Genomic DNA, 20,838 nt, shown 5'->3' on the forward strand with positions numbered 1-20,838 from the left:
ATGTGGAAAAAGTCAAGGGGTCTGAATACTTTCCAAAGGTAGTACCAGTACCATATCAATGTGCAGGGGTATGAGGTTGATATGTAGGCAGAGATAAAGTGATGATCAGGATAGATAATAATAAGATTTAAAAAAGCAAAAAACAAAGTAGCAGGAGTGTACGTATATAATGAGAGTACGTATAAATGTGTGAAAGTGAGTGTGTGTGTTTTTGTCATCAGTATGCGTGTGTGTATAAGTGTGAGATGTTCAGTGTAAGTGTGTGTGGGTAGTCTCGTGACTGTGCATAGAGTCCGTGCAAAATAGAGATAATGCAGATAATCCGGGTAGCCCACATGATTAGCTATTCAGCAGTCTTATAGTTTAGGGATGAAAGCTGTGTCGTAGACTGTTGGTCCTAGACCCTATGCTCTGGGACCACTTGCCTGATGGTAGCAGAGAGAACAGTCCATGACTTGGGTGGCTGACGTATTTGGCAATTGTTCGGCCCTTCCTCTGACACTGCCTGATATGTACTGGGCCGTCCACACCACCCTCTGTAGCACCTTGCGGTCGATGACGGTGCAGTTGCCGTACCAAGCAGTGACGCAGCCAGTCAAGATGCTCTCAATGGTGCAGCTGTAGAATTTCTTGAGGATCTGAGGGCCCATGCCAAATCTTTTCAGCCTCCTGAGGGGGAAGAGGCGTTGTCGTTCCCTCTTCACGACTGTGCAGTTGCGTGCGGCGCATGTTAAGCTCTCAACCCGCTCCACTACAGCGCCGTCGATGTGGATTTTGAGTAGAAATAGCTATGATATCTAACATGTTAACTTATGAACAATTTGGCCCGGGTAATTGTTGGCTGTGTTTTTGTTTATTGTGATGTACCAAATGCCTTTTAAGTGTTACATTTACTGTTATAGGCTAGCCTTTCATATTTGCCTATACGTTTTTCAGTTGACACTATCAGAAAGTGTTTTGAACATTGAGAAAGAATGTTAATTAAAGTTGTCTTCCTTGCAAATGTGTCTTGTTTTTCACTGAAACCATAAGTACTGACTATCAAATAAGAAGGAGCACACTAACTGCAATAAATACAATTGGCAAGTATAATAGCATTGCAGGTTTTCAGTAAGAAGTGAGTCTTCCAAAGCACAAATTGAAGAGAAGAGCTATGAGAAGCACCTGCCTGTCTGGTGCTGCAGACCAGGTCCATGATTGATGGAGGTGGTCCACACTAGCACAGTTTACTGAAGTTTCACACCTAATCAAACATTTGCTTTTTTAGTTTAATTATTTCCTTTACACAGTATATCTTAGTCAAAACAAAAACACACATTTAGCTAAATAAAGGGAGTTAGAAGTGCCCCGGGATTTATAACACCAACAATTTTTCACCAAGGAACCTTAATACATTGCAATAGCGTAGCTTTCCGAGTGGGTCCGTGCTATCTGGGAGTTAGCCGGCGAATCATCTCTGTCCTTTCACTATAGCGCGTCAGTGTAAAGACGCGAGTTGTGTGGGGTGCTCTGAGCTGCGACTGGTGTTGCCGGAGTCAAGGGAGAAGGATGGAAAAGCCCAGACGGTGCCCTACTACCTGAACCACAGATGGTGAGATAAGACCGGGTGTTTTTATTGAATAACCACCCCATTATAAGACCTCTGAATGCAGGGAAGTTTTAAAGGAATGAATGTACAAGAAGACAACATAAGACTGATGCAAAGCTATACCGAGAATGGCAAAATTGGCAACACTTGCGGAACACCCGCGGATAATGACCGCACCCTCAAAGGATGTAGGCAAACTGAAACTGGAGTGTGCCTACAGTGTATTTTCTTCATAATTTGGTCCATCTCTGACCTCTTCTCCTCCTTCTCCCAATATGCGGTCAGTGCTGGTCAGAGGGTCGACCATGCTGCTGTGTGTGGTGGCACCTGACTCCAGCCTGGTGTACCAGAGGATGTGTGATGGCCTGCTGACCCCTGTACTAACCATGGGCATCCAGGACCAGGGCCGCTGGCAGCACCGCAAGAGACGCCAGCAGGAGTGAACCGCAGAAGAACCAAAGTGGCTATGGAAGTGACCGCTGCGTTCTCATTATTCATTCTGCAATGAACCACAGGGGACAGGGACCGTTAGTAGATGGCTATGGTCTGGTAATGAACACTGCAGTGATCAGAAGTGAACCACAGACTGAATGGCAGGCTGTGGTCTCGTAATGATGAACCAAAGTGCACCTGGGAGATTATTGTTGAGAATTTGCCAGTGTTTTCCCTACCTCAAATTTGTCAGGGAGGGCATAGCTTTCATTGCTCTCTACCTGAACTGTTTTTGGGAACCCGGACATAGCAACTTTGATAGGGTCAACAGCTAGCCGACCAGACCTTTACATCAACAACATAGCTCAGGCAGTAGGAAGCTCTCTCATTCATTTATATGCAGATGATACTTATACTCAACTGGCCCCTCCCTGGATTTTGTGTTAAATCCTCTACAACAAAGCTTTCTTAGTGTCCAACAAACTTTATCTGATCTTAACCTTGTTCTGAACACCTCCAAAACAAAGGTCATGTGGTTTGGTAAGAATGCCTCTCTCCCCACAGTTGTGACTACTACCTCTGAGGGTTTAGAGCTTGAGGTGGTCACCTCATACAAGTACTTGGGAGTATGGCTCGACGGTACACTGTCCTTCTCTCAGCACATATCAAAGCTGCAGGCTAAAGTTAAATCTGGACTTGGTTTCCTCTATCATAATCGCTCCTCTCTCACTCCAGCTGCCAAACTAACCCTGATTCAGATAACCTTCCTACCCATGCTAGATTACGGAGACATAATTTATAGATCGACAGCTAATGATGCTCTCGAGCGGCTAGATGTTCTTTACTATTCGGCCATCAGATTTTCCACCAATGCTCCTTATAGGTCACATCACGACACTCTATACTCTTATATAAACTAGTCAGCTGTGTATACCCATCTCATTCTGTTAAAGGACCCCAAAGCACACACATCCCTGGGTCGCTCGTCTTTTCAGTTCGCTGCAGCTAGCGACTGGAAAGAGCTGCAACAAACTCAAACTGGACAGTTACCTCAATCTCTTCATTCAAAGACTCAATCATGGACACTCTTACTGACAATTGTGGCTGCTTTGCGTGAAGTATTGTTGTCTCTACCTTCTTTCCCTTTGTGCTGTTGTCTGTGCCCAATAATGTTTGTACCATGTTCTGCTCCTGCAATGTTGTTTTGCTACCATGCTATGGTGTCATGTGTTGCTGCCATGCTATGCTGTTGTCTAAGGTCTCTCTTTCTGTAGTGTTGTCCCTCATGCCGCAGGAGGCCTTTTGCTTTCTGGTAGGTCGTTGTTGTAAATAAGAATTACTTCTTAACTGACTTACCTGGTTCAATAAAAGGTTCACTTTTAAAAAATGTAATAAAAAGCCTACATAAAATAAGACACTGAGGCTGCGAAAATATGAAATATGACGGAAATACTAAAACGGCCATAACCGCCTTCACAAGGTGCTACAGTCTCTGTGGGCCTGAAGGTTTGTTGTTTTAACTTCTCTGACAATTGACACATAATCGATCATCAAAGACACTGTGAAATGCAGGACATTACCCCTGAGAGGATACATAAAGCTGTCTGGAATTGAATTAAATGTCCATACAGTACCTCCATTAAGCAACAGGTTAATGTAGCAGACTGCAGTAGGCCACTACCAAATGGCACCACTCAGAACATGTACAGTCCACTAGAAGAGACGAGCTAGAATAACTGTAACACGACGTTTTGTTGTGTGATGTCTCGCTCCCCATTTACTTTGCATTTTTAAACTGTAGAGGGCAGCATTAAACCTACTGTGGATGCTTCCTTTAGATCATTGCTACGCCATCATTTGACATTGACAGATACAGACTATAGTAACAAAAAAAACGTGGCTGTGCCTCTGCATCATTAGGTAATAGTAACACCACAAGAACTGGATGTGCAACCATTTTCTTGGACAAATTATATTACAGTGACCTGAAAACATTTCTTGTTTTTTATTTGACTATAATAAAATAAAAAACATTTGAACATGAAAAGCAAGCGCAGAAAAATGACCATGACAACAAATGCAAAGACCATTGCATGATCTATGCTCCTAATACAGTATACTGCCTGTAGCTTTAACACTGAGATGGTCTTATTAACAGGTAAGAAGAACAGATAGTGACAGTAGGGTGCTAGGGAAATAACAGTGTGTGTGTGTACACAAATGGGACAACAAACCCTAATGAAGAGGTAGGCTCTTCTACAAAAGACAATGACTAGAACACTTCAACCCTGAGCATTAAAATTAAACAAGAATACCCTACGTGGTGAAGTAAGAAGACATAGATAAGACTATGAATCGCATATGAACATACTGTAGAAAAGAAGATTCAAAAAGTGTCTTGGAATGCAGGAAGTAAGTAACCCCAGTTTCCCCTCCAAGGGTGTGTTCATTGGGGTGGCACGCTTGGAATGTGGCAGATAGATATACACTACATAGAGATAAGGATATAATGCAATGATAAGGAGCATCAGCAGCGGTATTCGTGTTTCTATCTGCAATGCTCAATGTTTCAGCCACCTGGATCGCATTCATTTGGGAACACTGTAGAAAAAAACATTTTGCTATGGAAAATGTCAACTGCCGCTTCTTATTCGAAGGCCCTCCCTGTTTCAAAACGTTTTCTTCCATTTGGTGCCCAATGAATACGACCCCTGGAATAATCCCCAGATTCATTTTCCTCTGCTCTCCATTACCTCCACTGATCATAATCCAATCAGAATCAGATAAGGATTGACAAATGTTCTTTGAGACTGATACCATCATGGTTATTGGTCGTGGCTTTAGTCAATCCATGGGTTCAAAATGACTGTAATGCCAGTGTCTTTTAACGGACCACAGTCACAGAGTCTAGAGCAGCTGCTGTACTTCGTGTGCAGGGTAACCATGGCGACAGACTTGGAGAGTTGTTCAAAATTATACGCCTGGTGCATGGAAGTGGTCCTTGCTCCTTTTGGGGGGGGGGGGGGGGGACATTGTCGCAATGGACTCAAACATCTGTTAAGGGGAGACGGTTGTAGATATAGACAGTGTGGTAAGCAAAGGTGCTTGAGGGTCAACGTGTCTCCCACTCCATCCACGAAATGGGCCAGTCCAAAAGGAGGAGGGGCCATTGGGTAAGGTATATGTGGTACAGTCTGTCCATGCCATTGGAAAAATCCAGTGGAGGCAAGTGGAGGGAGAAATTGGAGGATGGGCTCATTGTAATGGCTGGAATGACACCAGCCTCCATTGGACAAATCCTTCCTCTCAGGGGAGCAGATAGTGGACGTCAGTGCGATGTCATATCCTCTTCCTCTGAGCAGTAGTCCTGCCCCTGAAAAAGCAAAGCAGAAGATGGAGTTGTCCCCAGACACTGACCCCCCCCCCCCCCCACACACACACACACACACACACACACATGATTTCAGCTCTGCCCCTGATCAGTTTGGCTCTCTTGCCAACCCCTAAGGTCATTGTCATGCTGAAGTTAACAGATCTGGAACTAGGCTCTCTCTCCTCACCTTTTCTATCTTCTCATCCAGCATCCTGAAGAACTCTTGCTGGCTCTCTGAAGAATGGATACTGTGGAGAAAGAAGTGAGTCATTCACACTAAAGGGTTATGGTTAGTTGCATTTCAACTCCGTTAGTTCAGGGATGGAAAGGGACAACAAACACTGCATTAATTTTTGTCACGATGACAACAAAAATAGTTCAACTTACTGTGTCTTCCCATTGCCATTTGATCCTGTGTCATCTGTGCGTTGGACCCTAGTGAGCAGGGCAGTTTTCTCCTGAAACACACAGGGGGCCATCATACATCACTGGCAGAATCCTTTTGTAAGTGTACAGTATGTAGGTGTAGAGGTTTACCCTTGACTAACTTCCCTTGCTAACTTTTGAGGGTTCATTAAAAAAAAAATACAATTCTGGCAGTTCTCACCGTGCTGTCCTGGTTGCAGGTGTTCAGTCTGTCCTCTTCTCCATTGATATACTTGACCTTTTCCACTCCTTTTTTGTACTCGTCTGTTAAAAACAAACAAAAAAAAGAAAAGTGAGGATTTGTCCAATGGACGCTGGAGGATGTGGCGCTAGTACTACAACTGAACACATCCCTTTCAGTCCAACTCCTGATGCAGAAGCTAAACGCAGTGTAGGTGAGAACGGGTGGGTCTTATTAATGTTGGCAACCAAGTTGCAATAAAGACTTTCTAACTTTTCGACACGCGAGTGCCTTTATATTTCTGTTCTTATGCGATTGTTAACACTACCAGCGACATCCACTTATTTTTTGCTTGTGACAATACATTTTTACTTGACAGCTCCATGCTTCGGATTAGAGCATGACTGGAATTAGAGCAGCCACTCATGATATTCCCGATCCATTCGATTGAAATGTTGCCCAGCAACAGCCCCAAAACATCACTGCTCTAGAGGAGATCTGCATGGAGGAATGGGCCAAAATACCAGCAACAGTGTGTGAAAACCTTGTGAAGATTTACAGAAAACGTTTGACCTCTGTCATTGCCAACAAAGGGTATATAACAAAGTATTGAGAAAAACTTCTGTTATTGACCAAATACTTATTTTCCACCATAATTTGCAAATAAATTCATTAAAAATCCTACAATGTGATTTTCTGGATTATTTTTTCCTCATTTTGTCTGTCATAGTTGAAGTGTACCTATGATGACAATTACAGGCCTCTCATCTGTTTAAATGGGAGAACTTGCACATTTGGTGGCTGACTAAATACTTTTTTGCGCCACTGTACATGTTACACTGCGTTCATCCACCTCTGGCCTGCTCGCCTCCCTACCATTGAGGAAGTACAGTTCCCGCTCAGCCCAGTCAAAACTGTTCGCTGCTCTGGCCCCCCAATGGTGGAACAAACTCCCTCACGACGCCAGGACAGCGGAGTCAATCACCACCTTCCGGAGACACCTGAAACCCCACCTCTTCAAGGAATACCTAGGATAAGATAAGTAATCCTTCTCACCACCCCCCCCCTTAATGATTTAGATGCACTATTGTAAAGTGGCTGTTCCACTGGATGTCAGAAGGTGAATTCACCAATTTGTAAGTCGCTCTGGATAAGAGCGTCTGCTAAATGACTTAAATGTAATGTAAATGTAAATGTTAACGGTCTTGGAACTGTGGATAGCATGCTTGGGACCGAATGGTTTAGATGTATGACTCTCCTCTCGGACTACTCCCTGAGTTTGCTGCACTATCATTAGCAGCACCACCAGCCACTATTTAAGGAAAGCACGTGGGTAGGTATGCTAGTACTCAGTGTGTTGTAAACTCAGCAATAAAGAAACATCCTCTCACTGTCAACTGTGTTTATTTTCAGCAAACTTGACATGTGTAAATATTTGTATGAACATAACAAGATTCAACAACAGACATAAACTGAACAAGTTCCACAGACATGTGACTAATAGAAATTGAATAATGTGTCCCTGAACAAGGGGGGGGCAGTATCTGGTGTGGCCACCAGCTGCATTAAGTACTGCAGTGCATCTCCTCCTCATGGACTGCACCAGATTTGTCCATTCTTGCTGTGAGATGTTACCCCACTCTTCCACCAAGGCACCTGCAAGTTCCCGGACATTTCTGAGTGGAATGGCCCTAGCCCTCACCCTCCGATCCATCAGGTCCCAGATGAGCACAATGGGATTGAGATCCGGGTTCTTCGCTGGCCATGGCAGAACACTGTCATTCCTGTCTTGCAGGAAATCACGCACAGAACGAGCAGTATGGCTGGTGGCATTGCTGGAGGGTCATGTCAGGATGAGCCTGCAAGAAGGGTAACACATGAGGGAGGAGGATGTCTTCGCTGTAATGCACAGTGTTGATATGGCCTGCAATGACAACAAGCTCAGTCCCATGATGCTGTGACACACCACCCCAGACCATGATGGACTCTCCACCTCCAAATCGATCTCGCTCCAGAGTACAGGCCTCGGTGTAACGCTCATTCCTTCTAAGAAAAATTGTGCGTTCCTGGTGTTACTCGGGCAGTTGTTGTTGCCATCCTGTACCTGCCATCCTGTAAAAACAAACCGACCAAAACAAAACCCGGACAGGCACTGACCTAAAAACAAAAGTACTGTAATTTGTTAGTTTCTTAACAACAAGTGTTTTACTGCTGTATGCTATGTTGGTCTCAGGTGTGATGTTCGGATGTACCGATCCTGTGCAGGGGTTGTTACACGTGGTCTGCCAGTGCGAGGACGATCAGCTGTTCATCCTGTCTCCCTGTAGTGCTGTCGAAGGCGTCTCACAGTACTCATATTGCAATTTATTGCCCTGGCCACATCTGCAGTCCTCATGCTTCCTTGCAGCATGCCTAAGGTACTCTGGGCATTTTTCTTTTGGTGTTTTTCAGAGTCAGTAGAAAGGCCTCTTTAGTGTCCTAAGTTTTCATAATTGTGACCTTAATTGCCTACCGTCTGTAAGCTGTTAGTGTCTTAACGACCGTTCCACGAGTGCATGTTTATGAATTGTTTATGGTTCATTGAACAAGCATGGGAAACAGTGCTAAAACCCTTTACAATGAAGATCTGTGAAGTTATTTATATTTTTACGAATTATCTTTCAAAGACAGGTTCCTGAAAAAGGGACATTTCTTTTTTTTTTGCTGACTTTGTCAAAACATTGCCAAAATGTGTACGAAATGTAACAAATAAAGCTAACATACCATTCAACATGATATTTTTCCACACAAGCATATCTGTTTATTCCATTTGGACAACACTTTCATCCAAAGTGACTTACAGCATAACCCTACATTTTAAGTACAGGTGGCCCCATCGGGAATTGAACCCACAAGCCTTAGAATGGTAAGTGCCATGCTCTAACAAATGAGCCACACAGTAAAATATTTTCCCATATGAACGTTCTGCAAGTCTGAACATTCAAAACATTCTTTAACCCTCCAGAATAGACCTGTACAGGTGAATGTGTACTGACCGGAAAGAAGGTCCCCATTGCTGTAGGCTTTACTGCGGCCCTCCTCACCACTTGGCACTGCCGACACCTGCTTGGCCGAGGTGCAGCCCATCTCCTTACCCGCTTTCCTCCTCACCCTCGCACACCACAGGCTGACCTAGAGGAAGTAAGGGATGGAGAGAGGTTGATTTGATAGGGAGAAGGAGATTTTAAGGATGAGGGAGTATCTGACCTTGTGTCAGTGGCAACATGCCTAGAAGCATTCCACCCAAATGAACAATCCACCATCATTAATCTTTTTAAAATTTGTTTTAATCATAAATATCTAAGAATAACGCACTGGCCAAGGCCTTTCACTAAGCCTGCCTAGTTTTGCGATGCGCAGTTGAGAACTACAATCACAACACACGATCGTACCAGCAGCACCTCACACAATAGGCCATTCAAAGGTGCTCGCGATGCCAATGGTGCCAAGGCACCGTATAATCTACTGCGAACCGGTTAGATTGTTGGGCACCAGCGAATGAGGGGGATGTGACAATTAGGACTATGCGTTCGTGACCCAATCAATTTACCGTCCAAGTATTGACATGGTAGACCGAGAGAGTATGCAAATAATAGCTTGCTGTGTGTGCTATTGAGGCATTTTGGTTGTTAGTCAAGAGCAGATACATTTTCATAGCATAAGCCCTCGAATGGAGACTGGTCTGACGACCTGATTATTATTGGACAGACGGGTCTCTGGTTGAGCGCACTGATCTGATGAGCTGTGTCCAGCTGCGTTGTCAGCTGACCGATTGGACTGTCATCACGTTTCGATATTCTACTGTATTCTACTGAGTTAGCGCGATGACATTAGAAAGCTATATGAAAATGTAGGCTGTGTTATCATCATGCTATTTCAGTGCATCGATGATGCTATCAATTGAGCTTTATTTATAGTCAGGCGGCTGGCAGCATCCATTGCTATTTCATTTAATAACAGAAAACTGAAAAAACGGCACCAATATTGACTCGAATATCATCGAAAAACTGACGAAGGCTGAATGTTTGCTATCGACTATAATAAAAGAAAATGCAATAGTGCAATAGAGCACGGTTTCATTGCACAACGATCCAGGGAACATCCACAAACAAACAAAACGACTGGACCAATACAAATATCCAATGTTATTCCAAGTACAAACATTAGCAAATTTACCATTTTTTACAGGATCTGTCCATGGTTCTGCCTGTATTGGTTCTTGGAGTTTCGACCGGCTTCAAACGACAGGCGCCCGCATCGGGGACAGCATCTGCATCTCTCAATACACCGTCAGACATTAGCAATCGAGATGCTATCCGCCTGGCTCACTGTCGGGTCTGGAGAATTAGTGAAACTGATGACACAAATGGTTGCTTCTTGATGATTTTCAGACATTACCCAGAACATGTAATCGAGCCTCATGAGACTTAACTATATTCTAATATTATGGCTGAAAGAACATTCACATAAAACATCTGACTTGTGTTTAGTTTCGGTGGAGAGTGTAGTTTCGGTGGAAAGAGGTGTGGGTCAAGAGAGTCCGTTTGAGGTAGCCAGTTTTCGAGCAGTGCAGAAAGTGTTATGCTGAAGCAGTGAGGAAATTAACCATGGTCATTAATTGTACCTCATAAATGGAACGGAAAATCCAAGAAGATTGATGAGGTAATAGCAGCAGCAGAGAAGCTTTGGGTGTCAGAGATTTTGGTGAAGAAGAACTACAGGAGGTTGTGAGAGGATATGTTAGGGCCAAACAAGGGTGGTGGGTTTGTTGGGGATAGTGGCGTTTATGTAAAGTTGGATGGTTGGGCCATTTCTTTTTCCCATTGCCCTTTTTTTGTGAAATCTGGAGGGCACAATTTTGAACAAATGTGAAATTCACACTCCGACCTGTGAAAGGCAGCTGGAAAACCACACTAAGAATAAGAAGAAAGTTTAGAGCATAGAGATAGATAGAGGGCTCATCTTTGTATCTGTGCCATTATAATTTATGTGAGCGCATGGGCATCTCCATTTTAAAGTAGTTTATTTTCTTCTTCTCGATTTGCTGATCCCTTCATGTCCCGGTCGGACATGACTCCAACAAGGTCACCAGGAGGGCTCAGCTAATGAAGTTGGACGTCTCACCCAGTTGACTACATTGCAGTGGTGGAAGCACTCAATGGTCATGCTGATGCTGAAAAGGACTTTGGCCACTACAGGCCTCTCTATCTGAGTTGCCGTCGGACCCAATTCCAGGGCGCAACAACAATATCTTCCACTAGTTACCACAGCCACAAAGTTAAATTGGCCTACATATTCAAAATGTATTAAACCTAATATTATATTTTTGGTCGTAATTGAAGGTTAGGGCGAGGCATACGGTTAGCAGTGTGGTTAAGGTTAGGGTATGCTTTAAAATCACATTTAAAAAAGATAAATTGTAGAAATGGGCGGGGTTTATTTGTGGCTATGATAACTAGTGACGAACCCTCGCGCATTGAGGGGTTGTGTGTCTTGAGGGAGAACACAGAGATATTGGAGAAATGTGAAGATAGGAATCCAATTGCGCCATAAATTGAAAAACGTAACGCCTCACCCAGAAGACGGTCGACCAATCGTGTCCAAGTTGTCATGCTGCGTCAACCAGTTGATAAACTAATCGTATCGCAATTACTTCTTGAAGTCAGTGTATGAGTCGAGAAACTTGCCTATTTCCCTAAAAAGTACGTCATATCACGATTCCAAAGCCATACGATATTATATAGAACAATTTAATTATCTCACATCTCGGAAAAGATTTGTAATGTTGTAATTATTGTTGACGAAATGCATGCTAATGTTGGGTTTTTGAGTATGCGCCCAATTGACACCCATTCACTCCCTGGGGGAGAGCTCTCCTTGTCCCAGAATGCACCGCGCGGCCCATTGCCGACGCATGGGCAACGCACAGAAGAGGGTTATTAATACGATTCCAATCTCCACAAAAATATCTCTGGAGTACAGCTACGACCAGACGTGACTTTTCGTAGCAGGTTAGGACAGCATTTTAGCTAACCCTAACCTAAGTCTCCTAACCTGCTACGAAAAAGTAAATGCCGAAAAGTCTAAAATGTTCGACCTGTTAACTGGTTGTAGTTACACACGTGCCGCGTTCCAACGAATCAGCAAGTCGGAAATTGTGAACGCGGTATCAGCACCCGCATCGAGCTACTCCGGCGTCAGATTTGACAGCAGAAGCTACGCAGCCAAGTTTATTTGAAGTTTTTACACAGCCAGCAAAAACCTACGACTCAGTCTGTAGTGTGGATTGTAGAGGTTTCAATCAATATGATTTTACTGACAATGATCGCTCGAGTAGCAGATGGTCTGCCGCTTGCTGCATCGATGCAAGAAGACGAGCAGGTTTGAATGAACCACATTCTCTTCCTAGCTAGCCTTGCTAACTTAACGGTTTACAAACTATGTAGCTAGCTAAATTACATAATATTCTGATGAATACTACTAACACTTATATTGCCTTGTTTTAGAGGCACTTCTATCATACATAGTGTAGGTGTTGTTTTTTTTAACTGAAAGAATGATTTCATAACCCTTTAGCTCTCCCTGTGTTTAGTCAGGAAGAGACTTGCAACATTACCAGAGCCAGGCTAAGCAGCTGTGCCGCAAACTAAATGCCCAGAGTCCCAATAGATGTACTCTGGAGGCTGGGGTCATGTCCTTCCAGTAAGTATGAGCTCTATGGAGTCTTCTGTGTCATTGGTGCCGAGTTTCCATTCCTAACAAGGCAAAACTCGAGTTTAATACCACTTTAATAATGTTTACATATCCTACACTACTTATCTCATGTGTATATACTGTATTTTAAACCATCTATTGCATCTTGCCTATGCTGCATGGCCATTGTGCATCCATATATTTATGTACCAATTATTTTTCAATCCCTTTACAGTGTGTGTATAAGGTAGTCGTTGTGAATTTGTTAGATTACTTGTTAGCTATTACTGCACTGTCAGAACTAGAAGCACAAACATTTTGCTACATTAACATCTGCTAACCATGTGTATGTGACCAATAACATTTGGTTACGTGTTCAGGAGAAACTCTTCTCAATAATGTGATGACTAGTCTGTGACTGGACGGCCGCTGTGCTGTATGTAGAAATCTTAATCGGCCTATTTGAGAAACTAATGTATTAAGTGTTTCTCCCACTAATGGTTCACATCTGTGTTCGTCTCACCAGCTATGTAATAGAACATGGCGTGTGCTACTTGGCCTTGTGTGAAGCTGTGTTTCCCAAGAAACTGGTATTTGGGTACCTGGAAGACCTCCAAACAGAATTCAATGAACAGCATGGAAAGAAAGTCCCCACAGTCTCCAGGCCGTACTCTTTCATTGAGTTTGGTGAGAACTTTTCTCTTTTCAATCATTAACATCCAATTCAAGACACCCTAGGCAAACAAAACATATTTGAAGTAAGGGTGCATCATAGCTGATGTAAAAAAGACAACTAGATAAGACTGGCAAAAGAAAATCCCAGTAGACGTCCACCATATTGCATTTCCCCATCCCTTGTTTTTCAATTCAGCGCAGATGTAAGTAATGGCGAGCGGATGCCACATTAGACTTGATGCACCCTAAACCAACACGTAGTGTGTTATTTGTGTATATTCCTTCCTCAGATGTGTACATCCAGAAGACAAAGAAGAACTACATTGACAGCAGGGCACGGAGGAACCTGGGCAGCATCAACACAGAACTGCAGGACGTCCAGCGTATCATGGTGGCAAACATTGAAGAGGTCCTGCAACGAGGAGAGGCCTTATCTGGTAATCATCATGCCCTGGCATCAAACCCGCCATGGACATAAAATACACTTAATTCATTTAAAGGGATGGTTCAGTCCAAAATCTACAGGTACCGGTCAAAAGTTTGGACACCTACTAATTCAAGGGATTTTCTTTATTTTTTACTATGTTCTACATTGTAGAATAGTAAACTATGAAATGACGCATATACAACGTAGAAAATGGTAAAATTAAGGAAAACCCTTGAATGAGTAGGTGTCCAAACTTTTGACTGGGACTGTAAGTTTGTCAGATGTTGTCGAACATTGAGCTGAGCCCATATTCAATGCTATCAGTTGTTGAACCACAATATCAATTAAGGTAAAACTGCAGGCCTCAATCCCAAATGAATGGACAAGATGGGCAACATCTATTTCCATATTTTTAAGTGGTGCCTATCTTTCCCATTTAAGATTGAAGCTTGCATACAGTGCACTCAAAGTATTCAGACCCCTTCCCCTTTTCCACATTAAGTTAGAACCTTATTCTAAAATGGGTTAAATTAATAAAAATCTTAAATCTACACACAATACCCCATAATGACAAAGCGAAAACAGGTTTAGAAATAACTTATTTGCGTAAGTATTCAGACCCTTTGCTATGATACTTGAAATTGAGCTAAGGTGCATCCTGTTTCAATTACTCATCCTTGAGATTTTTCTACAACTTGGGAGGCCACCTGTGGTAAATGTAATTGATTAGACATGATTTAGAAAGGCACACCTGTCTATATAAAGGTCCTACAGTTGACAATACATCAGAGCAAAAACCAAGCCGTGAGGTCTGTCAGGATTGTGTCGAGGCACAGATTTGGGAAGGGCACCAAAAAAATGTCTACAACATTGAAGGTCCCCAACAACACAGTGGCCTCTTTCTTAAATGGAAGAAGTTTGGAACCACCAAGACTTGCTAGAGCAGGCCACCTGGCCAAACTGAGCAATCGGGGGGGAGAAGGGCCTTGGTCAGGGAAGTGATCAAGAACACGATGGTCACTGACAGAGCTCTGGAGTTCCCCTGTGGAGATGGGAGAATATTTATCTAAATATGATACTTAATTTTTTTGTTGCATAAGTCTTAACCTGTTTTTGCTTTGACATTGTGGTATTGTGTGTAGATTGACAGGTGAATTTAAAAAAATCAATTTTAGAATAAGGCAGTAACGTAACAATGTGGAAAAAGTCAAGGGGTCTGAATACTTTCCGAATACACTCTAATACAGCTATTATTGGTCACTAGTCCTCAAATTTTTTATTAATATTTTTCCCTCCAGCTCTCGACACCAAAGCCAGCGATCTGTCCAGCCTTTCAAAGAAGTACCGCAGCGACGCCAAGTACCTCAACACCCGATCCATCTATGCCAAGATAGCAGCAGGGGCAGTCTTCTTCATTACACTCATCGTCTATATGCGTTTCTGGTGGATCTGATTGGCATAAGGAAGGTGACAGTCTGAATTCCCATTTAAACTCGCCGGTACCTATTAATTCTAGGATGCCATATTGGTGGTTTCTGTTAACAGCAAAGCTTAAGGTCCTACATCGATGCCTTTGGGAGAGACCTTGTAAGTAGTGGATGGAACTGTGCCTTCTTCAGCTTTGTCATGTCTCGTACCTAGGGCACTGTTTGGTTAATCATGTCAAATGACCTGGATTTTAATTTGAAGCCTTTTCCAGAAATGAGAATTAGACCAAAAAAATAAAGCAATTGTCTGAGGATGGTGCTGGACCATCTGACAAAAATAAGGAGACAGATTGATGGAAAATGCTTTAAATAAGAGGTTAAAATCCAGGTGACATGATTAACCAAACACAGAATTCTTCAACACCTGTATAAAGATACTGCCCTGTGGTTGGTAATGTGAGCAAAGTAGAGCTTTCTGAATTCTCAGTAGAGGTATAATCCCATTAGTTGGAATATAAAAGGGATTGAAAACTCAATAGTTTACATTCTGTTTTAATTAGTTTTTTACAATGTCACTGAAGGACAATTCTATCTATATGCAAATGGTCTTAAGTGTGAAACAACCCTTTACCATGGCAAAAAAGTTGTATATTGTTTTCAAAGGTTACAGAACTGTAAAAAAGGATGTTGAAATGTATATTTATCTTAATGTTTATAAAAAGTTGAACACTACATGTTGAAATAACACTCCTTCCCTCCTCAAAAAATAGTCCCATACACACTCAGTCAAACACACACCATGTTCAAACATGGGCTCACACACACCATGTTCAAACATGGGCTCACCCATACAAATGCTCATACTTCTTATGCACACACATGCAAACCTCTGCACATTCCTCTTGTCCTTCCCATGAGTGATGAATACTGTAGGTCTATACCACAAGATCAAAGTCATCCCTCTGGAAAACAAAGGGCACCAATGAGACAGTCAGAATCTCCATTTGTACAACAGGATTTACCATCAGACTAGACCATCGTATATCCAAACAAATATGCCTGGGACCTTTGAGCTATACAAACAAACTGAACTTTGTCAGACTTATCTTAGACCGTGGTCTCTCTCACCTCATCATTGTAGGTCATGACGTGCTGTTTGATCTTTGAAGAGTCAACCCATGTTACAAAGTCTTCCATATTTCTGATGAAATAAAACATTTAGGATTTTGGGGGGCTGACAAGATGTCAGAAAGGAAGAAAAGTACCAAAAGTAGTCAGACAACCCTACACTTACCTGGTGACAAGGAAAGCTGCGTCTGTGACAATCTCTGGTCCCACACGCACATCTAAGGTACAGTCAAGGCCACAAAGCACTACATAGATAATCCAACACAGAATAACAATCTAATTGACATTTCAGTCTATGATCCCTACAAGAGGGTAAAAAAACCCACCATTGCCACAGCATGCGCACAGGCGCTACATCACTAGTACTGTTACCATGTGAAGGATACGTCCCTGTTCGATGAAGGTGATGGCTGTCTTCAGGTTCTGAGCCATTCGTAAGCTTACCATTATAGTGGGTAGCCGCCTCCTGGAAATCAGAGAGATGGAGATGGGACCGAATTGAGCCAGAGGTATTGCAAGTGATGGATAGAATGCAACATCTACTTTTACTCTTACTGTTGCTGTTGCTATTGGGAGATGGAATGGGTTTGTTTATTCACCTGCAGAATGAAGAGGCGGTGACTTTCTCTGTAAGGGCCAGGTTCTGTTTGGTGGGGATCAGCCCAGTACCGTACCTTTAAGAAGAGATGCAAAATGCTAGACACCATCATCACTCGGTAGTACTTGTGTGTTACCCACATTACTTTTAGAGGACAGACAGTTTCCTATGGGCGCAGGGGTCCGGGTTCGAATTCAGTTCCACTGATACTCACAGTTTCTCAAGTAGTTGACCTGTGCTGTGGGCTCTGAAGCCATCCTTCTCGTCCAGATCACGTATCTTCTGAGCAAGCTCTCTGATGTTACGGCTCAACTTATTGTACCTATGGATATAACGTTAGCAGACTGTAGCTAATCAAAACACGCGGAGGCTGCTGAGTAGGGACAGTGTTCTAGGGGTTGTCAATGTGCTAAAAATGCCTCCACATAGAACAAATTTGAATACAATAGATGGAATAATATGGTTGGATGTTTGTCCATATCGAAGCCATCATAATTAAACTAGAATGCTTCCTGTAGATAGGCCATTTTAGAATTAGGAATAGTCACCCTTATTATACTATATACCAAATTAACAATAACTTCCGCATCAAAACCTAAACTGATTAACTTAAAACACATTTTACATATAGCTGGAGACAAAATACAGGCCATAAAACTGCATACTCACTTGGTGTAGTCTTCTCTCTTCTCGATGTGATACCTCCGCAATACTTTCACCTCGTGCAGGTTGTTGTCTACCTCCCAGTTGATAAAGTCAACCTTCTTCAAAAGCTTCTGCTCATGAAATTTCAATTTTCGAACCATTTTGCCGTAATAAGTTTGTGACTAGAAAACTAACATGTATTTATCAAGATACATTTACTTCCACGCTTTCCGGACCAAGAGGAAGCGCATGTTTTTCTTCTTCGGCGACCTGGTGCTAATTCGCAAACAAAGAGAATCATACCTCCAAAAATAAATAAATCAATTGTGTGATAGCGCCATCTACTGCGCAGGAGTATGTACTTGTAACTGCACGTACATGTCGAACGCCGAACTCTTTATTAAGACAATGCAGAAACTCCAATCCGTGGACGAGTATGTGCCCCATTTTCATTTGTGCCTAAATTAAAATAAAATACAAGTTATCTGGCTAATTCAGCAAGCTATTGTGTGAAATAGGCTTGTTGAAGTGCTGTCTTCTTTTTATTATTACTTAACATTAATAACGTGTTTGAGGTCCTTTGGTGTGCTTATCAATGCACAAGTACTCTTTTGCCCCACTCCTATCAATATAATACTTTTATTAATTCCAATGGTGTAAAGTGCTTAAGTAAAAATACTTTAATTAAGGTACTACTTATGTATTATTTTTGACTACGTGTACTTTTACTTCACTATATTCCTTGAGAAAATATTGTACTTTTTACTCCATACATTTTCCTTGACATCCAAAAGTTCTAGTAAAAAAAAATGGTCCAATTCATGCACTTATCAACAGAACATCCCTGGTCATCCCTACTGCCTCTGATCTGGCTGACTCACTAAACACACATGCTTCATTTGTAAAGGATGTCTAAATGTTGGAGTGTGCCCCTGGCTATCCGTAAATAAAATTAAAAAAAATACAAGAAATGGAGTTAGCCTGCCCAGTAGCAGATTATTTCTGAAGGATTTTTTATCATAGAAATGTACCTGGCTAAAAGTTGAGCCACTGTCTTGGTACCGGTTATCCCAAGTTGAACTCAGAGTTGACCAAAGTTACCTCACTAACTCCTCAAACCACACATGTAGTACAGGGCTCTGGGAATAGACTTCAAGACAATGTAATGTGAGAGACTCAACTTCACTGCAGACCAGAAGAGGCTGGTGGGAGGATCTTTAGGAAGACGGGCGAATCGTAATGGCAGGAACGGAATACATGGTTTCCATATGTTTGCTTTGTTTGCTACTGTTCCATTTACTCCATTCCAATCTTTACAATCATCCCTTCCTCCTATAGCTCCTCCCACAGTCTCCTCTGCTGCAGACAGACAGTTCATGTTATAGGGCCACTCCAGAGTGGCATACTATGAAGCAAGCTAGGTCTACTCAGTCTTTTATAAAGATAATCAGCTTCAGTTAGCTTCACATTCCAGATCAGGCTTCATCTGTACTATGACGGTGGATATTGCTCGTCCGCCTGCCACTAACTCTAGCAGGCTTGTAACTGCGCGTGCATGTCGCACATGGCTTGTTGAACGCCTAATACCCTGACTACACCGCTCGCATTGCGAGCGTTGCAAAATAACTTTAGGAATCTATGTTATTCAATTATTGCACCCACACTGCTCGCGCATCTGCGTTGCCAATGGTTAAAATAAAAGTAATTCCTATTTCTGACGCAGATCGTGCTGCAAGTCCTGCCTCTCCCATCTCCTCATTGGTTTACAGAAACAGGTACCCACGTTCCATCTCCTCATTGGTTATACCCACGTGGGTGATTGAAATATGAACTTTGTTGCCGGTCATCGTGGTAATACTATGAAAGTTTAGATGCCAATCACCATATAAGTTAAATTGTCGGAGTAGAGGACCTTGTGCATTTCAGGTAAAATAACAACTCAATGTTTATATCCCAGGACAAATCAGCTAGCAACAGTAAGCAAGATAAATAGGACAAATTAGCATGCAAGTACAAGCTAGTTAGCTAAATTGCCATAAATGTTTAATGCTTTTCGACCTGTCCCTAATTGAATATAATTGGTTCAGAGTTTGTTTTGATATTTTAACCTGCGTGTCGTGATCGCGTTTGGTGTGGGGGGACAAAATACATTTATGCACGATGGCGCACGAGCATTGTCAGTTTGGGTTCCGTGTAAGTGGACTGTGCCTTTAAACAGCTTGGAAATGGCTTTAGAAGAAATGGCATTAGAAGCTTCTGATAGGCTAATTTACATAATTTGAGTCAATTGGAGGTGTACCTGTGGATGTATTTCAAGGCCTACCTTCACGTTCATCTGTACAAACAACAGTACGCAAGTATAAACACCATGGGACCACGCAGCCGTCATACCGCTCGGGAAGGAGGCGCATTCTGTCTCCTAGAGATGAAAGTACTTTGGTGCGAACAGTGCAAATCAATCCCAGAACAACAGCAAAGGACCTTGTGAAGATGCTGGAGGAAATGGGTACAAAGTATCTATATCCACAGTAAAACGAGTCCTACATCAACATAACCTGAAAGGCCGCTCAGCAAGGAAGAAGCCACTGTTCCACAACTGCCATAAAAAAGCCAGACAACGGTTTGCAACTGCACATGGGGACTAAGATCATACTTTTTGGAGAAATGTCCTCTGGTCTGATGAAACAAAAATAGAACTGTTTGGCCATAATGACCATTGTTATATTTTGAGGAAAAAGGGGGAGGCTTGCAAGCCGAAGAACACCATCGCAACCGTGAAGCACGGGGGTGGCAGCATCATGTTGTGGGTGTGCTTTGCTGCAGGAGGGACTGGTGCACTTCACAAAATAGATGGCACCATGAGGAAGAAAAATTATATGGATATATTGAAGCAACATCTCAAGACATCAGTTCAAGCTTGGTCGCAAATGGGTCTTCCAAATGGCCATTGACCCCAAGCATACTTCCAATGTTGTGACAAAATGGCTTTAAGGCCAACCGAGTCAAAATTTTGGAGTGGCCATCACAAAGACCTGACTTCAATCCTATAGAAGATTTGTGGGCAGAACTGAAAAAGCGTGTGTGAGCAAGGAGACCTATAAACCTGACTCAGTTACATCAGCTCTGTCAGGAGGAATGGACCAAAATTCACCCAACTTATTGTGGGAAGCTTATGGAAGGCTACCCCAAAAAATGTTTGACCCAGG

General features: G+C 42.6%; 3 protein-coding genes across 3 annotated transcripts; 1 reads left to right on the plus strand and 2 right to left on the minus strand.

Moving 5' to 3' along the window:
- Window positions 1-4,010: 4,010 nt before the first annotated feature.
- Window positions 4,011-11,917, minus strand: LOC135517340 (uncharacterized protein C1orf21 homolog). Its single transcript, XM_064941558.1, has 7 exons — window positions 11,615-11,917; window positions 10,216-10,376; window positions 9,036-9,171; window positions 6,001-6,083; window positions 5,781-5,851; window positions 5,581-5,641; window positions 4,011-5,393 (listed from the first exon to the last, which is right to left on the minus strand). The coding sequence occupies exons 2-7, from the start codon at window positions 10,216-10,218 to the stop codon at window positions 5,349-5,351; spliced, it is 399 nt and encodes a 132-aa protein (XP_064797630.1). The 5' UTR covers window positions 10,219-10,376; window positions 11,615-11,917; the 3' UTR covers window positions 4,011-5,348.
- Window positions 11,918-11,929: 12 nt separating this feature from the next.
- LOC135517325 (vesicle-trafficking protein SEC22b-B-like) lies at window positions 11,930-15,993 on the plus strand. The gene is made up of 5 exons (XM_064941531.1): window positions 11,930-12,420; window positions 12,632-12,741; window positions 13,259-13,419; window positions 13,698-13,844; window positions 15,133-15,993. Exons 1-5 carry the CDS (start codon window positions 12,346-12,348, stop codon window positions 15,285-15,287), a joined length of 648 nt encoding a protein of 215 aa, XP_064797603.1. The 5' UTR covers window positions 11,930-12,345; the 3' UTR covers window positions 15,288-15,993.
- On the minus strand, window positions 15,945-17,904 carry imp3 (IMP U3 small nucleolar ribonucleoprotein 3). The gene is made up of 7 exons (XM_064941544.1): window positions 17,657-17,904; window positions 17,202-17,309; window positions 16,989-17,063; window positions 16,776-16,855; window positions 16,556-16,607; window positions 16,390-16,462; window positions 15,945-16,223 (listed from the first exon to the last, which is right to left on the minus strand). The coding sequence occupies exons 1-7, from the start codon at window positions 17,791-17,793 to the stop codon at window positions 16,197-16,199; spliced, it is 552 nt and encodes a 183-aa protein (XP_064797616.1). The 5' UTR covers window positions 17,794-17,904; the 3' UTR covers window positions 15,945-16,196.
- Between the last annotated feature and the right edge of the window lie 2,934 nt (window positions 17,905-20,838).

Source organism: Oncorhynchus masou, chromosome 3, assembly GCF_036934945.1.
Source record: "Oncorhynchus masou masou isolate Uvic2021 chromosome 3, UVic_Omas_1.1, whole genome shotgun sequence".
Taxonomy (NCBI): domain Eukaryota; kingdom Metazoa; phylum Chordata; class Actinopteri; order Salmoniformes; family Salmonidae; genus Oncorhynchus; species Oncorhynchus masou.